The sequence below is a fragment of the Piliocolobus tephrosceles genome, chromosome 3 (genome assembly GCF_002776525.5).
Source record: "Piliocolobus tephrosceles isolate RC106 chromosome 3, ASM277652v3, whole genome shotgun sequence".
In the NCBI taxonomy this organism is placed as follows: domain Eukaryota; kingdom Metazoa; phylum Chordata; class Mammalia; order Primates; family Cercopithecidae; genus Piliocolobus; species Piliocolobus tephrosceles.
Window position 1 is genome coordinate 82,335,798 of NC_045436.1, and position 23,672 is coordinate 82,359,469.

At 38.3% G+C, this 23,672-nt stretch overlaps 1 protein-coding gene across 4 annotated transcripts in view; it reads left to right on the top strand.

The window, feature by feature from the left end:
• The window catches only part of NFKB1 (nuclear factor kappa B subunit 1), a 131,066-nt gene that overhangs the window by 48,320 nt on the left and 59,074 nt on the right, over nt 1-23,672 (top strand). For all 4 annotated transcript variants that reach the window (XM_023220099.3, XM_023220100.3, XM_023220101.2 and 1 more), the window contains one exon: nt 21,690-21,838. In XM_023220099.3, the coding sequence (XP_023075867.2) occupies nt 21,690-21,838 (149 nt within the window). The remainder of the gene's footprint in view (nt 1-21,689; nt 21,839-23,672) is intronic.

The window sequence follows — 23,672 nt, forward strand, 5'->3', positions numbered from 1 at the left end:
TTTAGAAAGTAGTAGAAAATCTTTCAAGTTGAAGGAGTTTGCCAGTGTTTTGAACAACTTATTTAGGATAGAGAACTTCCTATGATAGTTCTCCATTGAGTAGATGATGAGTATGTTAGTAAATATTTACCAACTGCACTTCAGGAAAAACAAAACACCCTGATTTTGTAGCGTTTGCCAATTTCTTTAGTGTAGTGAATACTTATCGTGGTCAATTTGAAGCTATCAACCTGAAATCAACTGGCTTGCAAAACTTCTGAAAATTTAACAGTCAACTCTTATGAGCTGATCCAGCCAATTCCAACATAGCACTGCAAAATTTCATAAACAGATATGAAATCACATCTTAGGTATTAACCCAATGCATAATAGATCAAAAGAAGATAAAAAATTGCTTCATGTAAGGTTCTTTACTTATGTGTTACATAAGAGAATTACCAGGGACTTTGCAGAATCTGACTAAACCCATTAAGTTGCTGCAGTAGAGACATCTATCGTATAGTAGCTAAATAGATCTGTGGTTTAGTGGGCAAAGCATGATACTTGAAAGCAAAAGCTAGATTTTACTGCAGACTATGCAACTTACAGATGGCGTGATCTTCAAATTGCTCAAGCTCTTCAAACTTTGTTTTCCTCATTTCTAAGATGAAAATAAAAATATCTACCTTGAAGGAATAGTGTAGGGATAAATAAAGTAATTGACAGAAAAGCACCTAGCATAGTCTCTGGCACATCTATAGCACTAAATGTCCATTTGGGACAAGTTTATATTTTTAATTTAAAAATCATGAAAAATTCCTGTAATACAACTGTTAGTTCCATGAGGGCAGGGATTTTTGTCTGTTTACTGCTCTATCTGTAACACCTGGAATAGTATCTAGTATATAGTAGGTGACTAATAATTATTTGTATAATGAATGAATGGTCAACATGCAGAAATCTGCTAGAATCATCTTCTCAAAAGAAGCACTGGTACTATCATGATATGGGCAAAGAAGAAACAGATAACATGATATAAAAATAATAGGTTATTACTGACAATAGCAAGAGTCCTCAACCAGCCTTCAGGCTTCCCTTCAACTACTGGTGCATCTTGTTCTTTCCTTCGCAGCAGCCTTCTTTTCCTTTTCCTCCCCAACCTTACCTGACTAGGGGTCACGTGATCCATGTCCTATTTCCAGCTCAGGCACTATAATTTACATCTTCAGCATGTCACCAAACCTTTCTAGTTAAAATGAGTTTTTCTGCCTGTTTCTCTATCCATTGGAATCTTTCCATGGCAAATGAGAGGAAAAACCAATTAAAACTACCAGAGCAAAAATGGAGATTTTAAAAAATAGAAACTTCCAAGGAATGAGCTAGCTAGTTTCAAACGCCACTGTAGGCTTCCATTTCCAGCTCCCGTCTCCCATTCCAGGCTCCCTCTGTTGGGGCACTGAACCCTGCAGCAGAGAGTTGGCTTTCCTAGAGCCTGAAAGAGAGATGTAAGAGGTCTCAGATTGGAGGCTTCTAGCCATAGTTGGTCCAGGTTATTTCACAGCCCACCCCTGAAGATAACACTGGGGACAGGGAATATGGGATAAAGTGATAGTGTTTACAGTCATTCCCAAGCTTCACCCCTAGCGTTCCCATGCCACATGGCATTAGCTGCACCACAAGCACGTGGACTGAAATGGGGTTGTGGATCCCCAAGCAAAAGATCTGTGTACTGATAAAATGTAAAGAGGGAGAAAAAATAATAAACATCAATTATATTTCCCTCCTGCGATCAGCATAAGAGACTGCTAAACCTCCTTTATTACTTGAAATTGTGTGAACTTGTGTACTTCCTTTCTAGAGAATTTCTAGTCTGTGCCATTCCTGATGTGTAAATTTTACATTTTAAAGGGTAAGAACTAGAGCTGGGTGAGGTTGCTGGCTCCTGTAATGCCAGTGACTCTGGAGGATGAGGTGGGAGGGTCACCTGAGGCCAAGAGTTAGAGACCAGCCTAGGCAATGTAGTGAGACCCAATCTCTAAAAAAATTAAAAACTTAGCCAGACTTGGTGGCATGTGCCTGGAGTATCAGCTACAGGGGAGGCTGAGATGGGAGGATCACTTGATCTCAGGAGTTCTAGGCTGCACTGTGGTATGATCGCACCACTACGCTCCAGCCTGGGTGACACAGTGAGACCCTGTCTCAATAATAATCATAAAGTAACAACTAGTTTTTATGTATTTAAAAGTATCACATACATTTAATAAAAATTCAAGTAATACAAAGGTATATACATAGTACGACATAGATTTTCCTTCTATCCAAGATCCCTCTCCTCCCCGGAGAGAAGCACTGTTACATTTCTCAAATAGGCGTCTAGAAATATTCCATGTATATACAAGCTTAGATGTGTGTGTTCATGCCTGTAAGCACATACACATTTATACACCCAAATGTGTATAAAACATAAGCTATAAAGCATATGTATTTATGCATACACATCCTGTTAATTTTTAAAATATTCTGTCCCTTGCTTTTTTCACTTAATGAATTTGGGGCATTCTTTAGCAGCTCATAAACTTCTAGGGAAGTGAGATGGTAAAGTGATTAATAGCATAGTCTAAAGCACCACCCTGGGTTCAAATCCAGCTCTGCCCCTTTTTAGCCATGTAACCTTGGGCTAGTTGGTTAACCTCTCTGTGCCTCTGTCAAATTGGGCTAACACAGCACCTACCTCAGAGCGTTGTAGGGAAGGTTGAGTGAATTAGTATAGGTAGAGAGTGGTGCCTCGCACATGGTAAGTGCTCTGTCAGGTCTGAGTATCCACCTCATTCTGTGTAAGGACTGCATGGCATTTCATTGCTCACATGCGGCTTCTCATTGCTGCTTTTGTGCATACTCTTTTTTCTAGACTCTGGATCTATCTACGTTCCTTTCTTCTGTCAAAAGACACACTCAAAAGACCTACCTTGATAATCCTATTCAATCCAGATTTCTCCCTAGGCTGAGGTCTTTAGATTTTTAGAGCATATTTTGTCATTGAGTTGCCTTTAATGTCCATGAAGTTTTCTTCTTATAAATGTTCATTATTTCTTATGAGTCGTGGGGCCTTTATCCTGACTTTGTTTTAGCTCTTTGTCGTATCATTTATTTCTTACGTATTTTTGTAAGAAATATGAAATTTTTAATAAGACATATTTTTCAGTGTAACCACTTTTTCCAAAAGTCTGCCTTGAGTTGCCCACATTCACCCGACTGCACTGGGGACCTCTTAGTATCCCTCCTTATTAGCCCATGCTATGCTTGCTGTCTCTGTTACTATACCTGATATGTTGTTTCAGTTATACACTTACATGCTTGTCTCCCCATCTCTAGACTTTATGTCTTGAGGGCAGGGACCGTGTCTAATTCTTTGTTATATATTCTTCTGATGGTAGGTGTACAATAAAAATTTACTGAATTAAACTGAATTCCTTTTCATTCTTTGGGCACTCAATTGTTGCCTCAGTTAATCATAGAAATACCCAATTAGTATAGAAATAACAAGAAAAATGCTTTGTTATTCTCATGTGTCATTTATCGAGTTATTACTATGTATCTGTTATTGTTATCCTTATACACTTCTGCAGGAAAGATGGTTTTATCCCAATTTTTAGCTTAGAAACTGAGACTTAATGAGTAACTTGACCAAGAATGGCTTCTCTTTCTCCATTTCCTCCCTCTCTTGGTGTTAAGTTTTATATACATGTAATAATATATATTATTATTCTATTAATATAGATTAATATATGTATTTATATATGTAAGTTTTATACATGTATAAAACTTATATTGTACATTTTATATACATATATTCTGTATATATATATTTAATTTATATATATAACTTAACACTATTAAGTCTCATGGTGTTGAGTTATATAGTTCTATTAATTTTATATATATATATATATATACATGGGGAGGCGTGTTTCTCCATCCTAGACTTCTACTTTGAAATGTAGGCTCCAGGCTCAGCTGCTTGTTTGACATTACCACTTGGATGTCTGGTAGACTTAACATATTCACAACTGAATTTCAAACCTTCCCCACCAATCTGCTCTGTCTTATAGCTTCCCCTTCTCAGAATGTGAACGCTCCATCCTTCCAGTTGTGCAGGCCCCAAATCTTGGAGTTTTCCTTGACTTCTCTCTTCTTCTCAAATCCCACATGTAATCCATCAGATAGTTTTATTGGCTGTGCCTTCACAATTTTTTCAGAAGCTAATTATTCTTCAACACCTCCAATTCCGCCACCCTGGTATAAGCTACCATCCTCAGCATCTTTCTTCTAGTGGATTTTAGCATCCATGAATGATTATTTCCTAAATCAATTATCAATAATTGTCATAAATTTGTGATTTTTCTATTTCTATCCTTCCTGTCACTTTTGGGGTTTTTTTAAAAAGAACTTTCTTCATTCTTCTTTAAAAAAATTAAAATTAGCATCAGTATGAACTCATGGATTCTTTTGTTATTCAGTGTACTATAAGCCATTCCTGTCATTATTCATTTTGATTCTTAAATTGTCCTAGTCTTGGCCAGTGGGAGTCTTTCATGCTAGCTCCTATGTCTTTTTGATATGTCTCCATATTTTTTTTCTAACACTTCCTTATTTCTGAAATTATAAGATATTCTAGGTTCACCCTATACCTTCACTACCCCAGTCCAGGCATTGTCTATCTCTCTAAGTAAACTCCTAGTTCCTTTTAGCAGGAGAAGTTTTTCTAGACTCTTTCATTAGGCAAAGCTACAAAATTGACTATTTTAAAAATATCAAATTCATACTCTAATCATACCTCTAATTCCAATCCACACTGCAGGCTTCTTCCCTCCCTCCCCTTATCCCGTATTTGTATTTGGATGTGACATATGAAATGTGTATCTCATATCCCATATTTCTTCAGTAACTGAAAACCCTCATCATCAATGATAGCAGCATGCTTACTCGTTTTGCTCAGTCCAGTAATACACACACGTTTGTAGAAAAATAGAATAGTTTTAGAATTGCTATACCAATATCTACAAACTTACTGTATTCGGTTCAAAATTTCTTTGTAGTTCTTTTGACCAAATGTATTCAACAGAGAGCATTCAGTCAGAGTAATGTGTTCAAAAGTTACTTGGATTAGATTTTTTCTTTCTATGTATTTTTGTTTCCATTGGGCTATAGAGTTAAGCTAATTTTTTATTCGTTTCTCTTCCATTTTAGGGGTTTTCCCATCCTGTTGATTATAATTTTATTTTTTGAATATCGACATTTGTCATTTTCACATCTTTCATTTATATGAGATTAACTAGACCCTTTAGAAATCATTGTAAAGTCACGTTGTTCTATTAATTTTTTAAATAGGTGTATAAAAACCAAAGGGATCAATCAGAGCATTGATTTAAAGTACATTCTGAATTATTTCAGAAATCTGAATCCATCTAAACCCAGAGCATTTCATTTGTAGATTTCAGAAACTTCTTGGCCTACCTTCCTTACATTTATGTAGCTTGTGTTTATCCAAGGCACACCACCTGCCAGGCACAGTGCTGGGCTCTGTGTTGACACACATGAATATGATCATCTTTCTGTAGCCCCCAGGTTACATGGCACCACAGCCAAGATACAGACATGGGTGAGACAGTAACCAGGGTGTTACTCAGGATTTGCTGAGGGGAGGATATTCTAAATTGGTGTGTGTGTGTGTGTGTGTGTGTGTGTGTGTGTGTGTGTGTGTTGAGGTGGACTGGGAGAAAATATACCCTCCTTGAGATCACCTCCTGGCTAGATAGTCTCTCTCCTCTCTATTTGTGATAGAATGCAAGTGGAATTTGACAGGTGTACTTCTCAAACTAGAAACTAGAGAGCTGGATCGCCATCTCAGGCACCGTAAGAAGAACAAATCACACCAAACCTACATCGTTGTCTTCTTTGACAGGGTTTCTAGAAGGGTGAGATAGTGAGATGCTGGATATACCTGTTTTGGTAGTTCAGGGATTCACAGTATCTCCCATGCTGGTAATGTCAATCTGAAGAGATATTTCTAGTGATAAGTTCCAAGGATCTTTCCCCAGACACTTTAATATATTTTATCAGTGTCCTGGATACAGCCCTAGAAGGTTCTTATTAAATTTGCAGGTGACATGAAGTGGTAGACAACAAACAATTTGAATTCAAATTAATTTTGAAAGCTGGGACAATGGACCCAATTCTTCAGCAATTATACCGAAGAGATATAAATGCGTACAGAAAACAAATTACAAGTACAGGGTGGAAGAGAGATGATTTAGCAGCAGTGCATGCAAAGAGATCTAGGAGTTTTAGTTAATAACAGACTCAACATGAACCAGCAATGCGATGTGACTACCAAACAAGTAATTCCTCATTAGTCTGCATTTATAGAAACATGATACATAAGACCAAGGAAGTGGTGATCTCTTTTACACTCTGTGATGAAAGGCCACACCAGGAATACAGTGTAATAAATACTGCTGGGCACCACATTTGTAGAGAAATAGAAACCAACTTGAGTGTCTTCAGAGGCAGAATAAGTGACAGAACTCAAATTTCCCTCAAATGGGGAGTCAGTTACTGAGCCTGAGAGATTTATAGCCTGAAGGATTTGGTTGTCTTCAAATATATGAATGGCTGTGATGGAGAAAAAAGGATTAAATGTGTCCTGTTGTCACAAGAGGATGAAATAAGGAGCAGTGAATGGAAGCCCCAGGAGATAGAGGTTTCAGTTGCTGCTGACAATCAGGGCTGTCTGAGGGTGGAATGTATCGCCTCAGGACAAAGTGAGCTCATTGTCACTGAATTGGTTCAAAAATGACCAGGAAGACTGCAGGGCAGGGAAGCTAACTTTTATTAAGACCCTTTGTAATAAGTAATTTTTTTTCTTTTTTCTTTGTATGCCCTTAGAAAGATGTTTACTTAATAAATGATAAATCTGTAACAAGGGATAATCAAGATTTGGTTATAGGACAATTACAGTTTTCTGACAGATCCCCCAAAATAATAGAAATTAATAGCTTACACACTACTTTATCCAAGCTGTAGAATGTATGACTTATTTCATATACTTTGTGTTTTAGTTGGTTTATACAGGCTGAACAATATAAAGCTATGGCATTAAAGGGTTTTTTTGCAGGTTTAAAGTACTACCATTTTTCCAAATTACTGACTGATCCTAGAACTTGTGAGAAATTTTGGTGTTTCCCCCTTCCTACTTTTGTTTACATCATAGTACATAGATGGTACAATATTTTGGTTAACCTCAGTCTGACACTTAGATCGTGTTCTTTTTTGCCCTATTAGCGTCTAGAGTGTAAAATGACCAGTAAAGTAGCACCAAGAAATCAAAGAAAATTTCCCAGTTCTACTCACTTGTAATTCTCTTAATTTAGTAGGGGCTTTCCACAGGAAATCACAATAGAATAGCTGAAATGCTCTTTATCTTATGTACTTTCCTTTTGAAGAAAGGGACAGTTAATTGGCTTCTTCCCAACATGGTCCAAATTCTTGTACAGGGCAGCTGTACTTACTGTAGTACAAAGGAAATTCTACACAGAATGATGTCTCTAAGTATTTTCAATTATTAAGAACCTAATTGCTTCTCTAGCCACTGGGTTTCAGTGAAGGTGATAAAATAGATTTTCTAAGCAAGAAAAATACGTCATGAGGGTGATTGTATACCTTTAAGATATAAGAAATCAGTGATATGCAATCCCATGTAAATTTGGGTATCAGAGTCAAAGATATTCTTAATTATTTTAAATTAAATCTGAGTCAGAAACAATGTGTTAAAAGACTGTAAAATCATTTTAAAAGAATGTTAAATATTTACATTAATAATCTCTATTTTCAATGAATAAATGAGAAACCTAGAATTTTTGTTTTGGACACACTTCGATCATATCTAATGTGTTCTAATTATTCTAATTATTTTTATGTTATTTATAAGGATTTTTTTTAAAACCTTTTAGATTAAAATTTCTCAGTGTATCTTTGTTTGTGTGTCTTTTTTTCTCTCCCTACTTATGTAATTGAAGCATTTCTGACATATCCTCAGAACAGACAGATTCTTATCAGGACTCAACTACCCAGGGCAGAGCCCTCCTTGGATTTACTGAAAGTAAACACTTTGGGTATTCAGTCTCAGTTTTAATGACAAAAGTTGAAATCTTTGCCTAACATGAAGGTTTTTTCTTTGTCTCTAAATTTTGATTTTCCATGCTATCAGAGGTCCCATTGCAACAGGTAATTTGAGTGTTGATTGTATGTTTTCTCAGTTTGTAACTGTGGTGAAATGTATTTAAAATGTTGACAGTTTTAAAATTAAGTTTACCTATAAGGTTCTTTCCAACTCAGAAATTCTGTGATGGTAAACTTTTTTTTGTAGTTTGAAAATGTGATCTTTGGATGTTGTCTTTTGTGTCCTATGCATATGACTAGGAATCATAGAATTTTAGAGCTGGAAAATGAGTGAGACATTATCTAGTGATTCTGCAAATGAAGAATTAAGAGGGCCAAAGAGGTTAGGTGACTCATGCAGTATCATAGCAGTACCTGGTGACTAGAACTCTGGCCACCTACTGCAGCACTAAAAATTAACCCAAATGTTTTTATCTGAAAATTTGCAGACTTCAGGCTAGGCCTGTAAATAAATAAATAAGAAGTTAAAAAATATTTGAGAAAGGTAAGCTTAATATGCCACATTTGGGAAAAGATGTGCCTTACACAAATGTATTTGGTATAATAGAGAACATTCTTCCATTATACCAAAATGAAAATTTTGAACATTCTCAAAATTCTCGAATTTTGAGACATTTATATTAAGCACAGTTTATTCAGACTCTCTGTAAACTGTGCTGTCATCCCTGTTGTTTTCTCCAAACAGAATCATACTTAAATTACAACTTTGGGGAGTTTAATGTTTCCTATTTTTGCACTCCTGGGATATTTTTCAGTGACTCAGAAGCATAAACTGACGCTGCGAAGTTAAGGCTGTGTGCCAGTGGGAGTGGCTGCATGTCTCTAGTACACTGGTGGGGAAAGCCCTCCTCATGCAGCTGCCTTGCGGAGTCTCACTGCTGGTGGTGAATGTGAGATCACACAGGGCCTGCAGCCAGGGCAGTGCATCTCCTCTCAGTCTCGCTTCTAGTTTTACCTAGAACCAACCCTTGGCGATTGTCTGCCTCCTTGGCCAAGCCCCCGCACAATAGAAAAACTGCGTCTCAAGGTCGAATTCTATTAAACTTGAGAGGTGAATTTATAAACATTTAAGATGTTTTAGCATCTCTGCAGCCAGTGTCTCTGTAAATGAAAATTGTTTTTCGAAGTGGAAAAGTGTAAGGGAATACAAGGGCTTCAAAAAATAATCCTCTTTAGAAATAAGAATATTGTCAGGGTTAGGTGTTCCTAACTGTGGTTTCAAGCAGTGGAGTTAGTAAAATTCCAAAAGTTAATCGACTTCATATACTCAACTTTTGCTAGGACTTTGCGGAAACTCCTCAGGGATCCCTCACAGTTAGATTAGGGAGATGAACCCTGTCCTAGGACAGTAACCATTCAACAGTTGGATAGCCTATTGGGCCCCACTGTCCTCAGCCTTTCCTAAAGTTGCCTGGGAACACCACTTTTCTGCTCCCTCCTTTTTCAGTATAGCCTGGAGACAATGATTTATTTATTCACTAGCTCTTTTAACAAATATTGATTAAGTAGGCACTGGTTCTGTTCCAAGGGTTGGAAAAACAGAAAATTAAATAGTGCCTTTGTCCTCAGGAAACCATCCATTTAATAGAGAGACTAAGATATGCCCTTAAATACCTGAATCACCACTGCATAACCAGCACCTGTGGCTGTCATGTAGGACTTGTTGAACAAGATAATTTTTGAATGAAAGAATAAATGACCTAATTGCTCTAATGTAAAGATAAATTTATAAGAGTCAGCTAGTTGGGATGATTATAGAAGGATTCAAGGGAGAGATGTATGAAAGCATAGATCTAACTAGAGAAAACAGCACCGCAGAAAAATCAGCAGCAAAGGCTCAAAAGTAGAAATCTCTGAGATCAAATGGAGAATAGTAAATAATTTGCTGGAATGAAGAGCACATGGAAGGCAAGGGTGGTAATAAGGCTGGAGATATTAGATAAGGCCAAATCATGCAAGAATTTAAACTATGTTTTTAGAAAATGGGTAAGCAATAGAAATTTTATGTAGGAATGAGAAATTATCAGCAGCATTGTGCTTTAGGATTACAAATCAGGTAGCAGTCTGCTAACACATATTGGAAGGGAAAGGCCCAGAGTCACTAGTTGGAAGAATTGCAGGGATTCTTCATGAGCTAAACTAAGACTTCAAGCTAAGATAGATAAACTAAGGAATGAGAATGGAAGAAAGGGAAGAAAGGGATAAACTGAGAAAGGGTGGTACTCAGCTGAAATTTGGCAACTGGTTAAACATAAAAGACAAGAGACAGAGAGGAATCCAAGATGAAAAGAGGCTTTTGCTGCAATTTTTTAGAAGGCGGCATTTGTATTTCCATTTGCAGGAGGTGGAGTAGCTTTGAGAAGAAAGGTGATTAGTTCAGTCTTGCGCACATTGAGCTGTAAAGGTATTATGGACAGGAAGATACCCTACAAACAGCTGGAAAGGTTGCACATGCTTAAAAAGAAGATGAGAACATGAGATTTCAATTCAGCGGTCATCTGCTTGGAGTAGACAGTTCAATCCAGGAGACTTGATAAGAATGTCAAGGGAGTGATCATAATAAAGGTGAGAAACGGACTGAGCATCAATCTCTGCTGAAACATCTCTTTGAGGAGGAGGAAGAGTGCCTTAGCAAAAGCAGCCAGTGAAATGGGGAGTTGGGGGAGACTTTCAAGGAGGGAATGGTAACATATCCCATTCTCAAAGAGGTCAAGTAGGGGTGAGGAATAAGAAATGGCTAGTGGGTTTGGAAACATGGAATCTGTCATGACCTTTACGCACTTTTTCATTTGACAGATCAGGGGATTACTTACATTTGCAAAGGGCCTCAGATTAAGTGGTGGTGGTTCAGCATTAGTAATTAGAGATTTTCTTATGTACTTGGTAGGGAGAAATAGAATGACATTCAAACAGGTATAAGTTCCTCTTAAGAACCTTTCTCATTGGATTGTAGAGAAGATCAAATGAAAGAATCGTTCAATATTTCTTGGTGTCATGCCCGGCCCATAGTTTTCAATAGATGTTAACCTTTATGGTTGTCATCATTATCTAGAAGGGGCTTTTTTTTAGAATAAGGAGGAAAAGCAGTGCACATCTGTAGACAAGTGAAGAATCCTTTGGAGAAAGAAAGAGAAGGGTAATTCAAGAAGATTAGGAATAAACATTAAGGGTAAAAACAGAATGGTTAGCCCTGGAAAAGGGAACAAACATGTTTCTCTGAATTGGGAGAGGATATGTGAAGTAGCAGGGATGTTTTGAGCCTCAGTAACAGTAAGGAGGAGAGAGAGTGAAGGAACTTGCATGCAATGACTTCTACCTTCTCATTACAGTCAGAGAGAATCTCAGCTGCAGATATCTGCGTAAGGCAGGAAGAGAGAAATAAGAATTGCTGTCATTTGTTTTGAGCTTTTGATATAGTAAAAACTGTACTAGACACTTTACCTCCTTTAATCCTTATGAAAATTTAGAGATTATATATTTGTATTCACATTTTACAAATGAGAAAACAAGTAAAAACGTTAAGTAACCCTCCCAGAGTCCGCCAGATGGTCATGGGAGCCCAGATTCAGAGCCAGCTGTGTCTTACTCCAAAGTCTGTTGCTCTTTATTGAAAGATACTCCACTAGTTTGAGATCTTGGAGGTGTACCCCTGCACTACTATGAGGACTACCCCGATAAAGTCCTGTGGGATGGTTGTTCCTATCCATCACCACAGTGAATATCAAAGAAGGGCCCTCTCATTTGAGGAATAACAGACAGTGAAATTGAAATGGACCAGTAATGCAAATCCTGGATCTCTGAGGGAAATAACAAAATGAGGCATAGAGGAAATATTTGAGTCTGGTGCCAAGACTCATCAGTACAAGAGAGAATGCCTAATGGGCAACAGCAGTTAGGGTGGGAAGAGAGAAGTACAAGGGGTTGTTTTGGAATTTGAGGGAAGAACTGCTGCCCTAGTTTTCCAAGGATGATTATTCAAGAGTTGCTCTCCCTTCACTTTCTCACAGCTGGCAGAATTCATACCTCTTAGTGGTTTAGATCCCTTTTACCAGATACTGTAGGGCCAGTGCAGCAACCAGAGCCCCCAGCCAGAAACTCTGCCTCCAACTTAGACCAGTGTTCTGCTCTCGTGTGTAATAATCATATTCTAATTTAAATAGACAATTGAGATGCTACATTGGTATCTAGCCTTTTTTTTTTTTTTTTTTTACTTTTAAGTTTTAATTTTATGTGCAGGATGTGCAGGTTTGTTACGTAGGTAGACATGTGTCATGGGGGTTGTTGTACTGATTATTTCATCACTCAGGTATTAAGCTTAGTATCTGTTAGTTCTTTTTCCTGATCCTCTCTGTCCTCCCACCCTCCACCCTTTGATAGGCCCCAGAGTGTGTGGTTTCCCTCTATGTAGCAATGTATTCTCATCATTTACCTCCCACTTATAAGTGAGAATATGCAGTATCTGTAATAATGGGTTTTCTGCTCTCATGTTAGTTTGCTAAGGATAATGACCTCCAGCTCCATCCATGTCCCTGCAAAGGACATGATCTTGTTCTTTTTTATTTCTGCATAGTATTCCATTAGCCATTTTTTAAAAGACAAATTAACAACAACAAAAAAATACAGTTATCTCCACTCCTTACCCACCACCCGTCACTTAACCCAACTCTTTATATTTTAGTAATTGCCTTCCATAAATAACATTTTATCATGTCTTAATTAATTATGCATTCATTAATGTATTAATTATTGAATGCCCACAATATGACAAGCATTATTTCAAGCACTGAGGATACAACAGAGAGTAAATCAATATCCTCACTGTTTTTATTTCATTTTTTTAAGAGACAAGGTCTCACCCTGTTGCCCATGCTGTAGTGCAGTGGTGTGATCATAGCCCAATGCAGCCTTGAACTTCTGGGCTCAAAGGACATGCCTACCTCAGTCTTCCAAGTAGCTGGAACTACAGGTGCACACTACCACACCCAGCTTCCCCACTCTGAGCCTCCATCCTAATGGAGAAGAGAGGCAGTAATCAAAATACATGAAATGTGTAGTTATTAGATGGTAATTAATATATAGAGAAAAATTAAGCAGAGAAAGAAGCAAGGGATTTTGGGGGTAAAAGTTTTGGTAGGGGTAGAGTGGTCAGTGAAGGCCACCTTGAGAGATGGCAATTATGTAAAGCCTGAAAGCCGGTAAGAAACATACAGGTATACAGATGTCCCTGGAAAGAGTGTTCTAGGCAGAAGACATAGGAAATGCAAAAGCTAAGATTGCTCACCTGGCAAGTTCAAGAACAATGAGAAACTGATGTGACTGCATAGAAGTAAGAAGACAAAGGACAGAGAGGACATGAGATGGTCAAATCGCCTAGGGCCTTGTAAGCCATTATAATGATTTTGTCTTTTAATATGGAGAAATATTAAAGGATTTTGTTTTAACTTCTTAACATAGAAAAATTTAATCGTATACAAACACAGAATAGTATAATGAACCCCCTTGCACTAATCACTCAGCTTTAACAGCCTTCACTTTGGGAGGGTTTTGAGTGAAGGAGTGATAAGACATGGCATGACATGACTTGAACAGGATCACTCAGGAAAATAAGCCATGGGGAGACAGGACATGCAGAGGAAACATAGGAGCAAAGCTTAGGAGATAGATGATGGTGGCTGGAAACCAAGGGAGTAGCAGTGAAGGTAGTGAGAGGTGATCAGATAGAGGATATTTTTTGAAGATTTGAATTAATATTATATATATTATACTTTAAAGACGAATTTGAGAACGCATGTAGTGTAGTAAAGAGGGTAAGAAATATAGAAAAGAGGCTAGACACAGTGGCTCATGCCCGTAAACCTAGCAATTTCGGAGGCTTAGGTGGGAAGATCCCTTGAGGCCAGGAGTTCAAGGTCAGTCTGGGCAACATAGCGAGACTCTGTCTCTATGAAAAAGAAAAACAAAATTTAAACAGGTGTGGTGGCATGCACCTGTAGTCCTAGCTACCTAGAAGGCTGAGGCAGGAAGATTGCTTGAGCCCAGGAGGTTGAGTCTTCAGTGAGCCATGATCATACCACTGTACTCCAGCCTGAATGACAGAGCAAGACCCTGTCCCCCCTCAAAAAAAAAAAAAAAAAAAAAAAGAGAGAGAGAGAGAGAAAGAAAAAGAAATAAAGAGAAAAAGAGATACAGGAAAGAAATGGCATTAGAATACCAGTATCATATACATTATTTTCTGTTTAAAAATCCACCCAACTGGCAAAAAAAAAAAAAAAGACTTATACGTGAACATTTATAAGACAATGCATTCACAAATTACAAACTCTCTGCTCTTCCCATGTTCTTTTGCAATGATGAATGATTAGGCCATGCGAATATAAAGATTTATTGGTAATTTGCTGATGATTTAGTGATACCTGTTGAGGTCCAAGTTCCCAGCAATTCTTGGAATTAGCAATAGTGTGTTACTTCTTTCTCAAAAGAAGCATAATTTGTAAGCAGCTATATCTGATGTGGTAAAACTGAAAATTAAAATAAAAAAGGAAACCCTGAGTCAAAGTATGAGGGAAAAGATAAAACTTTCAGAGAAAAGTTATACATAGAGATTTTATTCATCATCTCTGTGTAATTCACGAGAACTTCTTAGCTTATTTATTATGTCAAATGGCAGTTTGCTCTTCTACTCCCAGCCTGATATGAGCCATATGTGCTGTTGGTCATTCAAAGGGGCACGAAACAGGTGAAAGAATGTCAGTGAATCAATGCACATCCATGAGTACTACCAGGAAACGAAAAAAAAAAAAAAAAATGCCATCAACAGTGGGTCAAAGAGGACTTTTTTCATGCCATCCCCTACCTTACTGAGAATACCACATTTATATTCAGAAGACTCATAATGTATTCCAGGGTCCTCTGTGTCTTGGCTGTATGACTTTGGATTATGTCACTTTGTTACTCAATCTGTTTGAACTTCTGTTTTCTTATCTGCAAAATAGGGGTAATAGAGCAACTCTGCCTCCCTTACAGGGCCTTTCAGAGGCCCAAGGGTCTTTACAAATAATAGAGAAGGAAAGAAACTGGCACTTTAATAGTACCTACCATGTTCCAGGCACTGCGTAGTCCTCACGACAGCCCTCTGAAGTCATGTGATTGGCCCTTTGTGTAGATGTGGAGTTTAAGACTCAGAGAGGTTATCTAATTTGTGTAAGGCCATAGAGCTAGGAGGGGGAAAAGCTAGTGTCGGATCACAGACTGGATCGACTTGAAATCTCCTGCATAACAGAGAAAGAGATGAACTTTACTAAGCATCTTTTTATGCCAGAAACTGTGTTGGACATAATTCTGTACTGTCTTATTTGGTAAAGGTCATTCTGTCCTTCCTGGTTGTCCTGGTTGCTCAAGAAGTAGTAAACAATAAAGCCTGACTGTTTTTCATCCCTGAGAGGAGAAATATTATTAAAATAGTATTCTTTTTCTTTCTTTCTTTCCTTTTTTTTTTTTTTGTGCCTGATAATCTGACTTGCAACCTCACAGAAAAGAATGAATGCATGGTTTCATGTCTGTGACATGATTTTATAAAGGAGCCTTACAAGGGGACAAGTACACCTCTACCACTTCTTATAACCATTCCTGAGATCTCTCTTCTCACAACACATACCAGCAAAGCCAAACATACAAGGTGTTTACAAATAAGTGTCATCTACCAACACTGTCTAGGCAGAGTAGAGCTATGAAACACTGAGGAGACTGCACACACACAGAAGAACAAATGATCATGTCACATGGTAGCACAGAAAAATGGGAAATGTGAATAGTTTGTGGAGGAGGACAGACCCAAGCTCAAGGATTGCCTAATTGCTCCATTTATAGGAACCATGGCAACCTACCTTATCTTCTGAGCCCCAGTTCCTCTAGCTGTGGAATGGGGTACTACCTCTGACCCCACAGGGCTGTTGTGGGGATTATCTGAGTTAGCATGTTCCATAAAACACAGTAAGTTAGGAAGTATAGCTGTATCGGCTCTGGGAATTTAACAAGCAAGAGAAGTATGACAGTAATTATTTAATTACTGAACCCTGTGTTCATGTTGCGCTAGGTTGCATATGGTTTTCCTGCCTTGTTCCTTCCAAATTTCAAAAAAAGGAGGCAGTAGTGGAACCTTGTGGGCTAAAGTGGGGAGGAGGGTGTCATGGAAGATTCAGGTTTAGATCTTCCTCTTGAAGAATGGGTACTTCTCGATAGGGAAGCAGAGAGACCACGTGGGAGTTGTCCGGTTGAAGAAAATCCTGAGACATGGTAATGGGTGGGTCCAAGGAGGTCCTGAGTAGGACTGTAGCACAGAGCCTTTGCATGTGCTGTTTTTCCTGCCTGAAGACTCTCTAAACCCCTTGGCCTCACCCATCCCCTTGCCTGGTTATACTCCTAGCCTTCTTTCAATCTCCACCCTCAGTACTCTCTCAGGAAGCTTTTCCTGACCTCCTGACCTGGTCAAGTGCTTTTATGTATCTCCTGTGTAAGCTCTTCTCAGTTACACTTTTACATTTATTTATGAGATTATTCGATTAGTGTCAGTCCCACTCTTTAATTCTCTACAAGAACAGAGATTGTGTCTGTTCTGCATTCACCATGCATCGCTTCATCCCCTAATTTACTGCAGTGTGTGGAATATAGGAGGGGCTTTAAATACTCACTGAATAAATAGACAAATTTTGGTTATTAGTGAGGTATTACCTAGGTGGGAGAGAGGATTTGTATTTGGGATTACTAATCCCATTAAGTGCCAAGCACTGCATTAACTCATTTAATCCTAAAAAAAACCTATGAAATCAAGTGTATTATTCCTTTTAACTTTAAAGACAGAGAAACTGAAATCCAGAGATGTTAACCATCTTTCCCCGTTGACACAGCTAAGTGGTAACAGTCAGTCTTGAGCCGGGCAGCCTAGCTTCAGACTTCCTAGACTTTACCACATTGTTCTGCTGCTTAGTGCAGTAGAGGACAAAGCGAGGTTCACATGTGAAGTCAGGATAGATTTCCGTTTGAAAATTTTGTATTTTTCCCCTCCTCTTCTTCATTACCATCATCATCATCATCATCATCATCATCATCAATCACTTCACAAGAAAAGCTAAGCAGAAAAGTACTACTTCATGTGTCACCTCTTACATTCATGTTAACTCTACATTCTGCCAAAGTGATTTGGCCGAATTTACCCAAAGAGCAAAGTGGACATTTCAAATCCTGATTCCTAGAAAATTCTAGACTGTGTCCTGTAACCACCTTTGAAGAACCAGCACGTGCTTTACCCCAATGTGACAAAATTGTTTTAAATAAAAAGAGGTGATTTGACTGAGACTGGTATTATCTGAGACCCATGGTTTCTATGGCTTATTCAAAAAGCAGATCCAGTGTGTGGTCATCAGTAGGTATTGAGTCATAAAGCTCCTGGAAGAAAGTCTTAAATTTCATCAAGAATGCCAAGAAGTCCTGGGTATCTCCAAGAATGATAGCTGTTACTATAATAACACAATTACTACTGGAAAATTAACAAAGCCCAATAAAATATGGCATGCAAAAAAAGATGTACCCTAGAAATAGAAATGACCTAAATCAGTCATTTATTCCAGCCACCTGCTTTTAGATAAGATAATAATAATCTCAGGACAGTCATATTGTTTAAAAATCTCTAGGTGGAAGAGTACCTTATAGTAATAAATTAATAAATAAGACAAGTTAATGCTTTTAAACTACTGTTATTTGCTGGGCATTGTTGTAAAGGCTTTATATGCATTAATGTATTTAGTCCTCACAGCAACCCTTTGAGATACTATTATTATCTCCCTTTTACAGATGGGGAAACTGAGCAGTGCCCAAAGTCACACAACCAGGAAATGGGGAACTATCTTCAAGCCCAGCTAGTATGTCCCTGAAGTCCATGCTCTTACAGTGTCCCTGGGTAGCTGATTACTCAGTTTTATCACCTTGGTCTCCTTGGCTTTAATTGAAAGCTTAACTCTTTTTTTTTTTTTTTTTTTTTTTTTGAGACAGAGTCTTGCTCTGTCACCCAGGCTGGAGGGGCAGCGTCTCTATCTTGGCCCACTGCAACCTCCACATCCTGGGTTCAAGTGATTCTCCTGCCTCAGCCTCCTGAGTAGCTGGGATTACAGGTGCACACCACCACACCTGGCTAACATTTTGTGTTTTTAGTAGAAACAGGGTTTCATTATGTGGGCCAGGCTGGTCTCAAACTCCTGACCTCAGGTGATCCACCCATCTCGGCCTCCCAAAGTGCTGGGATTACACACATGAGCCACCACGTCCAGCGGAAAGCTTAACTCTTAATAAGAGCCTGCAATGTTCAGACTCTTTGAAAAAAACCAAACAGACACAGTTGCTCTCTTTAAACTTTCAAAGGAGTAAAAGAAGTAAAAGGAAGACTGAATAAAAAGAACTAAGATCTCCGTAGAGCAAATCAATTTCTGAATTGATTGCAAACAGTGGTCTGTCATCATGGCATCCTATGAAGTATGGTCTCCCCCATGGTAGAGTGCCAGTGTCTTCATGTGCCATATAACTTACAAATAGTATCACTATTTTCTCTTGTCATACATCAGTTTTCTTCTTTCAGTCAGTAGTCAGTATTTTGGAAAGTCCACAAAACCCAGGGGGCTCCCTGTCCGTTGCCCTGTGGTCTCTGTGAAAACCAGATGATGCGATGCTGACTTGGACTCTTTCAAATGGATCTAGCAGCACATGAGTCACTGGCAGCATGTTCAGTTCCTTTACCTCAGGGACTACCCAGTTCCTCATTCTTGCCACCCTTCAGTCATGAAGTAGTACTATGAAAAATACATGAGTACTTTTTGAGGATACCTCAGACCTCTTTCCTTCAGTACCAGAGACTAATTCCCTCATAATGGTAACATCGACGGGCCCAGTTATCTGATGCGATTGGGCTTTAATTATGGATTCCTTCTGGTGTCCTGTTTAAGTGGAAAGCCTACCTGATTTCACCCAAGTGAAGCATTACCTCATGCCTTGCTCTCTTGCAGTCCTGTGCTGGTGTCACTTAAAAGTGTAATTGCACGGTTTATTTCGTGTTATTTCACTCTTGATTTATTGCTGAAGAAGCCCCTGTGGGATATATCATCATAACAAAGACTGATTTCAGATGTCAACACCAAGAAACACAACTGGCATCAGCAATCTGTAGGGAGTATCTAGGGCCAGCAGTCAGCTTTGGAGCAAACCCAGAACTTCTCATTCCCTGTCCCACATTTAAGGGCAGAGACTTTCTCCTTGTTAAAGGGAAAGCACTGAATTCATAATTAGCTTTATACCCAGAGTTTTTTTAATGTTATACCTGTTTAAGAAATTTTTTGTGCTTTGAGGTGGTCAAGATCAAATTTAATTAGAAACCCTCTTCGTGGTTGGCTTACTCTGGGAGCCTGGCTCTTTGAGAAGGAGTTTAGAAGGTTTAGAAGCAGACCTTTGCAGCAGTTTTAGCCAAGTGCATACATAGAGGCCTTGAGGTGGAGCTGCACAGTTGATTGTAGGGGAGTCTATCCTTTGTTGACAAGTGAAGCTTCTCTCCCTGCAAACTCTGGGGAGTAATGCCAACTCTGATCAGCCTTCGACTCTTGGATGAAATATTGGGTTGGGGAAAAGGCCCTACTAAGAAAATCCTACCAAATCCCTGCTTCAATAAAATGTGAATCCATTTAATGAAGTTTATAGTAGAAGTAGGCTAGCTGAAAAGGATTCTGTCTCTTTCCAAGGAGTATTATTGGCAGGTTTAGGGTCTTCCTCAAGTTTACATCATTAGGACTTCCATCAAAGAGTTATCTTTAGGTGTGATTCCCATCCTCCCTCCCTCCCTCCCATCCTTCCTTCCTCCCTTTCCTCCTTCCTTCCTTTCTTTTTCTTCTCTCTCTCTTTCTTTCAAACTGTGGGCTGCTTTTATAGGTTTATGTATTTCGAATTACTGTGTAGTTGAGAGATTTGGGGTTTAGGTTATGCAGTCCTTTAAAAAGTACAGTATGGGTCAGGCGCGGTGGCTTATGCCTGTAATCCCAGCACTTTGGGAGGCCAAGGCGGGCGGATCACGAGGTCAGGAGATCAAGACCATCCTGGCTAACATGGTGAAACCCCATCTCTACTAAAAATGCAAAAAATTAGCTGGCTGTGGTGGTGGGCGCCTGTAGTCCCAGCTACTTGGAAGGCTGAGGGAGGAGAATGGCATGAACCTGGGAGGCAGAGCTTGCAGTGAGTGGAGATCATGCCACTGCACTCCAGCCTGGGCGACTGAGCAAGACTGCATCTCAAAAAAAAAAAAAAAAAAAAAAAAATAGTACAGTATGAACTAAGGAGATAGGGTGACCAACTAATGTAGGTTTTGGCTCCAAAAGTCTTGTGTCCCAGAAAACCCCTCAGTCCCAGGCAAACCAGGATGGTAGTTTATCTTTTGAGGAGATTATAATGCATTTCCAAGTATTTAGCTGAATTTATCACAGGGTTCTGACTTGATAGGATTTAAGAGGGTTAAAATAAAGTCTTTTCTGTTACGTTAGTATGACTTTAGTCTTGGCACTTTCTCAAGGAAGGAATCTGGTCTACTATAGGGGGCTAGGTGATTAATAAGAAGAAAGGGTATCTAAGTGTTTTTTGCTACAAATGTCGTTATCTCCATGCTATTTCCTTTTTATTGCTATTGTCATTTTAAAGACATACCAATAAAAAATAAATTACTTTAAATAGAAAACTCTAATTTTATCAAGCAACAGCAAAACAGGGGTGAAATCTAAGGATTTGTACTTAAGAAGTGTACTTTTTTGAACTGAAAACACTTACTATGACCTGAGCATATGTAACTCAATTATCAGAAGTCTCAGAGGGCTACTGAAGGCTCAGGTATCCTAAGAGATGACTGGAGGCCAAGTCCTCATGCTTGAGTGTTTGTAGCCAAACTTCAGAACCAGGTCCCTGGGCAGGATTCTGTCTAATCACATGGCACAGAGTCAGGATGGACTGTTTCTGCTTACCTCCCTTCTTCCTTTGATTCCCATCAACCACTAGTTTCCTTTTCATCAATCATTTACCCAGCTTTTGTGACCAAGAATTTTGATAAGGGTGCAGAGGAAAGCATGTTCTTGGTTAATAGGAAAGGAGGCTTCATGACAACACAGCATCCTCTAAGATATGTTGCTCCAACTGTCACAATATATACTGTATTTTAAGTGGCCTGCTTCTTGGAGTGTCTCTTCCCACTACACAAAACAACCACCATTAACATTTTCATTTACTTCCACCCTGTCATTTGTTCATCACATACTTTTAAAAACAGGGCTGTAATCATGTATATACATATATGAATAATTTTATATTGTACTTTTTATACTTACTGGCATATCATAAACATTTTTCCATGTTGCTGGAGAGTCAGATGTGCTGACTTTTGAAATGTGCTTCTTATATAGATCTGCAACTATGTGGGACCAGCAAAGGTTATTGTTCAGTTGGTCACAAATGGAAAAAATATCCACCTGCATGCCCACAGCCTGGTGGGAAAACACTGTGAGGATGGGATCTGCACTGTAACTGCTGGACCCAAGGACATGGTGGTCGGGTAAGTAGGGGTATATGATGCTGTTAAAGGTAGGAACAGATAGAATATGGGATGCAGAAACTTAGAATGAACAGGCTTAGGGACCTTTCTGAGACCCTCAAATGGCCTCAAAAAACTGTAAACTTGTGCTTTCATTCGGACTCCAAGAAGTAAGGTGACCACATGTCTAGATTTGCCTGAGACTGCCCAGTTTTCACCTGGCCTAATTGTTTATAGCACCGTCTTCCACTCTCAGAGGTGGCCCAATTTGGATGATCACTTATATGTGGTCACTTGACCTACAAGGTATTTGTGCCACTTTTAATTTTTTTTTTCTCCTAGAAATAAAGATAAGGACACATTTAGAGAAACCTAACTATAGCAGAAATCATCACTTTATGGATAGTTTTACATTCTTGATGATTTCTTCAGTGGATTTGTAGTGTGACTATTTAGGGCTTTAAGTGAATGCATAAATATCATTTCAGCTCTCTGCTGCTTAGAAAGTATGCACAGATAAGAAGCCAAGGAATGCAAATTTATTTTGGCATTCGTTAGGCTTGAAATGTAAATAAAAAATGACATATTCATTTAACGGTTGATCAAATAAAACAAGCAATTTTTAATGATTGAAGTTTTATAGAAGTAATTTCAATCCAAAAGAATTAAGTTTTTAAATAAGACATATTTATTGTGCTAAAAAGCAGATATTTTCATCTTCCTAATACACTAAAATAACACACAGTAATAGTATAGTGCACAATACAAACTGATATGTGCAGTCAATAATTCTAAAAATTGTTGTTTTAAGTCTTTCTTTGGGAGTCCTTAAATGCAAAAGAAGAAATTTTTAATTTTGTTTAATTTTTGAAAACATTTTTCAGGGTTTTCTAATCCTGGTTTAAATAGTTTGTGCTAAAATCCCAGTTAATCTGGGTTATTCACTCAAAGAAAGGAATTGTTTAAATCAACCATAATTAAGCTGATGGTTGCATTTCAGGCTTTGAATTCCGATCAAGTTTCAAATTGGTTGTTATTTTGGAGGTTGTGCTTTCATGTTCCTATTTTCTTTGTTTGACTGTAAAAATATTTAAGTGTGAAAAACCTAGAGAGAGAGCTTTCTTTTAAGTCACTAAAATCGGATTCTTTTGATGTTAGAAAATAAAAGACTCTAGATTGAAGGAAGAAGCTTAAATTGATTTGAAAAATTAAAGTGTGCTTTATATGAACTTGTTTCAACATCCTCTTGACAGACTGGCATGTTTCCTGTTGTATGTCACAGTTTGTTCATCATGAGTTGTGGAATACACTTCCAGTTCCTGGTTGACCTAGGAGAGCTTTGAAACGCAGGCTAATTGTCACAGTTTTAGACTAATTGATCACTTAGTGTTTCTGCAGATCTATTCCAGTAGGCTTCTGTCAGTTTGAAGTTTATTTTCTTTGGTCTTGTTTAATCTGTATTATAATTGTATCCTTTAGAGGAAATTTTACATGAAGTTTTCTACTAATATTTATTATAAAACCTCCAGTATGTTGTCTGTAATTTGGTGTTTCTGTGGTTGCTTTAGTAATCTTTCAGGATTTTAGAAAGAACTAATGGTTATTTAAATTTGAGACCTTAGGGAGGGAATAGAAGTAAATTGTCTCCAGGGAAAGTGAGGGATTCTTTCACTCTCTTGTAGTGCAGTGGGGTGTGGGCTCAATAGTTGGGAGAACTCATCATTCATTCATTCAACAAACATTTTGAGCATCTCAGCTCCTGAGTTTGATCATGATGTCTGATTGTAGTGCAGTGAGATTTTCTAACCCTATACAATTTCAGTGAGAAATTTAATCAAGATGCCACTTGAGAGTT